The sequence below is a fragment of the Anguilla anguilla genome, chromosome 14 (genome assembly GCF_013347855.1).
Source record: "Anguilla anguilla isolate fAngAng1 chromosome 14, fAngAng1.pri, whole genome shotgun sequence".
In the NCBI taxonomy this organism is placed as follows: Eukaryota; Metazoa; Chordata; class Actinopteri; order Anguilliformes; family Anguillidae; genus Anguilla; species Anguilla anguilla.
This window is the reverse complement of record NC_049214.1, coordinates 40,277,353-40,284,852: the sequence shown is the minus strand read 5'-3', so window position 1 is coordinate 40,284,852 and position 7,500 is coordinate 40,277,353. Positions and strand designations below refer to the sequence as shown.

General features: G+C 48.0%; 1 protein-coding gene across 2 annotated transcripts in view; it reads right to left on the bottom strand.

Annotated features, from left to right (window-relative positions):
- The window catches only part of LOC118212897 (dihydropyrimidinase-related protein 2), a 47,451-nt gene that overhangs the window by 7,453 nt on the left and 32,498 nt on the right, over positions 1-7,500 (bottom strand). For both annotated transcript variants that reach the window (XM_035391364.1, XM_035391365.1), the window contains exons 6-11: positions 7,315-7,395; positions 6,811-6,879; positions 4,883-5,003; positions 3,798-3,954; positions 1,553-1,694; positions 964-1,134 (exon numbers count right to left, since the gene is read on the bottom strand). In XM_035391364.1, the coding sequence (XP_035247255.1) occupies positions 964-1,134; positions 1,553-1,694; positions 3,798-3,954; positions 4,883-5,003; positions 6,811-6,879; positions 7,315-7,395 (741 nt within the window). The remainder of the gene's footprint in view (positions 1-963; positions 1,135-1,552; positions 1,695-3,797; positions 3,955-4,882; positions 5,004-6,810; positions 6,880-7,314; positions 7,396-7,500) is intronic.

The following is a 7,500-nucleotide window of genomic DNA, read 5'->3' as shown; positions in this document are numbered from 1 at the left end:
AGTCTGGACCACTCCACATACATTCAGTGATTAAGTTCATAAGTTCTCCCCGAGTCTGTTTCTGACTAAGCTAGAATGAGACTGAGGAATGAGCAAGACCCTCAGACTAAACAATGGACCTGAACAAAGGAACACACACACACACACACACACTTACACACAAACACACACACACACACTTGCACACACACGCACACACACTCACACACTTACACACAAACACACACACACACACTGGCACACACACACATTTGCACACGCACACACGCACACTACCATACTTACACACAAACACACACACACACACACGCACACTACCATACTTACACACAAACACACACACACACACACACTCGCACACACACAGACGTACTCACACATACACACACTCACACTTACACACAAACACACACACTGGCACACACACTCACGTGCACACATGCAGTGCTTCATGTCTACTGCCTCTCCAGTGAAACATTACATCACCCGTCTGAGGTCAGTTCGGATCGCATAGCTCACATAAATCTTCATGGCGACTCAATGGAACAACAGTGGTCAGGAGCTAAAAACGCGACGAGTTACAAAATGATCTCTGTCAGAGGAACACCATATTATGTCTCTGTCAGAGGAACACCATATTATGAAACAAAATAGGAAAATAAATTATAGCTTTTAACCATACATGGTTACTAGACAGGGCCGGTTCTGTTACTCACAGAAAAGCAAGGAGAGTTTATTTGTTTTTGAGTACTACAGAACATGTTTAACTGTATCTGTGCACATTTACCCTCTAATCTCTGGGCTACCCTACCCACATCCTCTGGCCCTGCCCCCTGCCCCCAGCCAACCCCCCCATGCGCCAGGGTGTGCCTCTGGCCAGGCATGACTTCTGTGTTGTCAGCAGGGACTGTCAGGATGCTGGAACCCTTTTGGGGCCCTACGCCAGCCCCCCTCATCGCTCACCAGGTTGTGGCTCTTGGCAGAGATGATTTTGGTGATGTCGGGGTCCCACAGCACCAGGTCAGCGTCGGAGCCCACCGCGATGCGACCCTTGCGCGGGTACACGTTGAAGATCTTGGCGGCATTGGTGCTGGTGACGGCCACAAACTGGTTCTCGTCCATCTTCCCTGTTACCTGTGGGAGAAGGCCAGCACAGAAAGCTCAGCGTGTGTGGGGGAGTGTGTGTGTGTGTGTTCATGTTTGTGTGTGTGTGCGTGTGCGTGCGTGTATTCATGTGTGTGTGTGTGTGTGTGTTCGTGTTTGTGTGAGTGTGTGTGTGTGTTCGTGTGAGTTTGTGTGTGTGTGTGTGTTCATGTTTGTGTATGTGTGTGTGTGTGTGTGTGTTCCTGTTTGTGTGTGTGTGTGTGTGTGTGTGTTTGCGTTTGTGTGTGTGTGTGTTCGCATTTGTGTGTGTGTTCATGTTTGTGTGTGTGTGTGTGTTCGTGTTTGTGTGTGTGTGTGTGTGTGTGTGTTCGTGTGTGTGTGTGTTTGTGTGTTTGTGTTTGTGTTTGTGTGTATGTTTGTGTGTGTGTGTGTGTGTGTGTGCACTCACCACACACTTGTCCCAGATGAGGGACAGGCGTTCCTCGGTGCCGTTGGTGCCCTCAGGGATGAGGGTGAAGTCGTCCTTGCCCACTGCGCGCTGGGCAGTGTTAAAGGTGCAGTGGGCACTGCCAGTCACCTGCAGGTCCCCACTGTGGAAAGAGGGCGGAGTCAGTGGAGCTTAGTGTCACTAAAAGGGGGTTGGGTCACAAAAAATTTCTGTGGGTGGTGCATCTTCATGTGTATTTCTGTGGGTGGTGCATGTTCATGTGTATTTCTGTGGGTGGTGCATGTTTATGAGTATTTCTGCGGGTGGTGCATGTTCATGAGTATTTCTGCAGGCAGTGCATGTTTATGAGTATTTCTGTGGGTGGTGCATGTTTGTGTATTTCTGTGGGTGGTGCATGTTTATGAGTATTTCTGTGGGTGGTGCATGTTTGTGTGTATTTCTGCAGGTGGTGCATGTTCATGTGTATTTCTGTGGGTGGTGCATGTTCATGTGTATTTCTGCAGGTGGTGCATGTTCATGTGTATTTCTGTGGATGGTGCATGTTCATGAGTATTTCTGTGGATGGAGCATGTTTATGAGTATTTCTGCAGGTGGTGCATGTTCATGTGTATTTCTGTGGATGGTGCATGTTCATGAGTATTTCTGCAGGCGGTGCATGTTCATGTGTATTTCTGCAGGCGGTGCATGTTCATGTGTATTTCTGTGGGTGGTGCATGTTTGTGTGTATTTCTGTGGGTGGTGCATGTTTGTGTGTATTTCTGCAGGTGGTGCATGATCATGAGTATTTCTGTGGGTGGTGCATGTTTGTGTGTATTTCTGTGGATGGTGCATGTTTATGAGTATTTCTGTGGGTGGTGCATGTTCATGAGTATTTCTGTGGGTGGTGCATGTTCATGAGTATTTCTTCCAGTGGTGCATGTTCATGAGTATTTCTGCAGGCGGTGCATGTTTATGAGTATTTCTGTGGGTGGTGCATGTTTGTGTATTTCTGTGGGTGGTGCATGTTCATGAGTATTTCTGCAGGCGGTGCATGTTTATGAGTATTTCTGTGGGTGGTGCATGTTTGTGTATTTCTGTGGGTGGTGCATGTTCATAAGTATTTCTGTGGGTGGTGCATGTTTGTGTGTATTTCTGCAGGTGGTGCATGTTCATGTGTATTTCTGTGGGTGGTGCATGTTTGTGTGTATTTCTGCAGGTGGTGCATGTTCATGTGTATTTCTGTGGGTGGTGCATGTTCATGTGTATTTCTGCAGGTGGTGCATGTTCATGTGTATTTCTGTGGATGGTGCATGTTCATGAGTATTTCTGTGGATGGAGCATGTTTATGAGTATTTCTGCAGGTGGTGCATGTTCATGTGTATTTCTGTGGATGGTGCATGTTCATGTGTATTTCTGTGGGTGGTGCATGTTTGTGTGTATTTCTGTGGGTGGTGCATGTTTGTGTGTATTTCTGCAGGTGGTGCATGATCATGAGTATTTCTGTGGGTGGTGCATGTTTGTGTGTATTTCTGTGGATGGTGCATGTTTATGAGTATTTCTGTGGGTGGTGCATGTTCATGAGTATTTCTGTGGGTGGTGCATGTTCATGAGTATTTCTTCCAGTGGTGCATGTTCATGAGTATTTCTGCAGGCGGTGCATGTTTATGAGTATTTCTGTGGGTGGTGCATGTTTGTGTATTTCTGTGGGTGGTGCATGTTCATGAGTATTTCTGCAGGCGGTGCATGTTTATTAGTATTTCTGTGGGTGGTGCATGTTTGTGTATTTCTGTGGGTGGTGCATGTTCATAAGTATTTCTGTGGGTGGTGCATGTTTGTGTGTATTTCTGCAGGTGGTGCATGTTCATGTGTATTTCTGTGGGTGGTGCATGTTTGTGTGTATTTCTGTGGGTGGTGCATGTTCATGTGTATTTCTGTGGAATGTTGCATGTTTATGAGTATTTCTGTGGGTGGTGCATGTTCATGTGTATTTCTGTGGGTGGTGCATGTTCATGTGTATTTCTGTGGGTGGTGCATGTTCATGAGTATTTCTGCAGGTGGTGCATGTTCATGAGTATTTCTGCAGGTGGTGCATGTTTATGAGTATTTCTGCAGGTGGTGCATGTTTATGAGTATTTCTGTGGGTGGTGCATGTTTATGAGTATTTCTGCCGTTGGTGCATGTTTATGAGTATTTCTGCAGGTGGTGCATGTTTATGAGTATTTCTGCAGGTGGTGCATGTTTGTGTATTTCTGTGGGTGGTGCTCACCAGGAGAGCAGCGAGTTGAGATAGTCGGGCGTGGTGGGGTCTGGGCTGAGGGGCGGGGACGTGATGTAGGCGGCGGCTTTGGCCCAGTTCTTGCTCCAATAGTGTGAGCCGTCTGTGCCCAGGCTGGCAGAGATTGGCTCCCCGTACACCACAGTACCTGTGGGCCAATCACACGTTACAGGAGACAGCCATGTGAGGAGTTCTGGGCTATCTTTTATTTGCTAGAAATTGGCTTCAATGTTTGTTTTAACATGTAAAGCTCAAGGGTCCAATCACAGGGTGTTGAAAGGGAATTTGAACCTGTCACTTGAATCCTGAATTACACAGCTGTTGCATGTGCATTAAGATTAGAAATTAGTCATATAAAAGTATTCGTGCCAGTGAATATTAATAATGGATCACCTTAAACCTAAAAGGCTGAATAATTTAAATCAGCAAGGCCCACAAACGTGTTGCTATGGATACAGCAGATTTTACACAAGGGGCAAAGACCAGACTGCATTTTTGAGGCTCACTTCCTGGTCCTGTTGAGAGACGTTGTTCTCTAGCACTTGTGCGGTTGCCTCCAGTATAGGTTTTCAGCCGCCCATTTCAATTCAATACGGTCCAAATACAGATAGGGCCAAGCTTCATGCCCATATAAAGGCCCCCCTCTGTTTTCTCTACTGCAGGGTCCCTGAGTCCATTTTGTACAAAATGGCAGTATGAAAAATGCACTTCTCCAGCTTCAAAACAGTTTTCACAAGCCCATGCAAAGTCAATGATTGACATCACAGTCAGTCACAGTCCATGTATTTTAAAGTCCACTCTACTCGCCCCAGTGTCAGAATTACTGCAGTGATGGGAAATTGGGTTTCCTGTACCATACAGTGGGCGGAGCCTGCAGGTACTCCCAGGAACTGAGGGCCATCACCAATTAGTGCTCAACTGGGAAAAGCAAAGCCTTCTGTTTGGTTAAGATCAGTCACGCCACAGACATCGTATGACAGCCTATGTGATGAACCAATGTTCCCCATGACTGATACTGAATCATTTCTTTTAAAATTTTACACAAAACCACCTTGAGTCATCCATCCATCAGTCACCTTTTTTCCTGGCCATGGCGATGACATCAGCAGCACTCTTGCTCATCACTTTGGTGATGTAGAGAGGGCAGTTGGTCTGATTGGCCACCGTGACCGAGCGGTTGACTGCCTCAGCCTCCACCTGCAAAGCACCACGTGGAGAGAAACCCTAGTCAGCCTCTCCCCTCAGCAACATTACCCAAACATTGCTGCAACACTAGAAAAACATTACTGCAGTAGATATGAGAGAAACACTGCTATCACATTCCAATGGGGCTTCAGCAGTAGATATGAGAGGAACACTGCCATCGCATTCCAATGGACATTCAGCAGTAGATATGAGTAGAACACTGCCATCGCATTCCAATGGACATTCAGCAGTAGATATGAGTAGAACACTGCCATCACATTCCAATGGGCATTCAGCAGTAGATATGAGAGGAACACTGCCATCGCATTCCAATGGACATTCAGCAGTAGATATGAGTGGAACACTGCCATCGCATTCCAATGGACATTCAGCAGTAGATATGAGTGGAACACTGCCATCTCATTCCAATGGGGCTTCAGCAGTAGAAATGAGTGGAACAACGCCATCTCATTCCAATGGGGCTTCAGCAGTAGATATCAGTGGAACAACGCCATCTCATTCCAATGGGGCTTCAGCAGTAGAAATGAGTGGAACAACGCCATCACATTCCAATGGCGCATTCAGTGTTCTATTTATATCTCTCGGTTTACATCAGCACTACGGGAGCGGCAGTTCTGGCTTCAGTTAAGCAGCTCAGAGGTCCGCAGCAGCACGGTTCCTAGATACAAACTCTGCTGGCTGTACGGAGGGTTTGCCCTAAACGCACCACACTTCCACACACACAATCTGTAAGCTGCTGGCTGTACGGAGGGTTTGCCCTAAACACACCACACTTCCACACACGCAATCTGTAAGCAAATAGCCCCTGTTCACATAATTCAATTAATGACAATATTAGGCAGGACATCTTTAAGCATACGTATAAAAGGGAATAGAGTACACTACAGAATCATTAGTTAAATGATGAACTGTACTCTGTATCCCTGGGAGGGTTTGAATAATGTAGCAACAGTGAATTAAAGGTCTTAAAGACAGACGTGAGTAGAGTGCACATCTGCTTTTGACCTATTAACTGTGCGACAGACAGAGTGGAGGGCAGGTGTGGTGAGGATGTGAGACAGAGTGGAGGGCAGGTATGGTGAGGATGTGAGACAGAGTGGAGGGCAGGTATGGTGAGGATGTGAGACAGACAGAGTGGAGGGTAGGTATGGTGAGGATGTGAGACAGAGTGGAGGGCAGGTATGGTGAGGATGTGAGACAGACAGAGTGGAGGGTAGGTGTGGTGAGGATGTGAGACAGAGTGGAGGGCAGGTATAGTGAGGATGTGAGACATACAGAGTGGAGGTCAGGTATGATGAGGATGTGAGACAGACAGAGTGGAGGGTAGGTATGGTGAGGATGTGAGACAGACAGAGTGGAGGGTAGGTGTGGTGAGGATGTGAGACAGAGTGGAGGGCAGGTATGGTGAGGATATGAGACAGACAGAGTGGAGGGCAGGTATGATGAGGATGTGAGACAGACAGAGTGGAGGGCAGGTATGGTGAGGATGTGAGACAGACAGAGTGGAGGGTAGGTGTGGTGAGGATGTGAGACAGCGTGGAGGGCAGGTATGGTGAGGATATGAGACAGACAGAGTGGAGGGCAGGTGTGGTGAGGATGTGAGACAGACAGAGTGGAGGGCAGGTGTGGTGAGGATGTGAGACAGACAGAGTGGAGGGCAGGTGTGATGAGGATGTGAGACAGACAGAGTGGAGGGTAGGTGTGGTGAGGATGTGAGACAGAGTGGAGGGTAGGTGTGGTGAGGATGTGAGACAGAGTGGAGGGCAGGTACGACAGGTACGGAGAGGGCGTGGCTCACCTCCTCGGGGCGGCTCAGGACGTGTCCCTCCGGGCCGGTGATGCCCTGCTCCAGAATCCTGCGCTGCTCCTGGGGGGGGGGTAAGGGGGGCAGAGTGCAGGTGGCTGTCACTCGCAGCAGAAGGGCAGCAGCTGCTGTAATAACCTCCTGGTTTCAGGATAATTACCGCTTGTTTCTGTGTAACAAGCTGCTCTCTCAGCAGGGAGGCTCTGATAATCACCAGCTAGCAGCACAGCAGCTCAGCAATATGACATTTTAACTGTGTTGTCACCCCTTCTTATTTAGCTCTACAACAGAACTAAACTACACAGTGAGAGAGAGGGGGGGGGAGAAATAGACAGAGAGAGAGAGAGAGTTAGAGACAGAGAGGGAGAGAGAGAGACAGAGAGAAGGAGAGAGAGAGAGACAGAGAGGGAGAGAGAGAGAGAGACAGAAAGAGAGAGAGAGAGCAGTTGGGGGGGGGTTAAGGGGCAGAAGATGTTGGGGGCAGTGAGGGGGACTCACCTCCGCTATGATGTCTCCATTCTCAGCGTGCACCTGGGCGATGGCCCCCAGATCCCGAATCACACCAAACACCTCATACACCTGCCAATTCACATTACACAGCTGATCACTGAACACCTCATACACCTGCCAATTCACATTACACAGCTGATCACTCAACACTCATACACCTGCCAATTCACATTA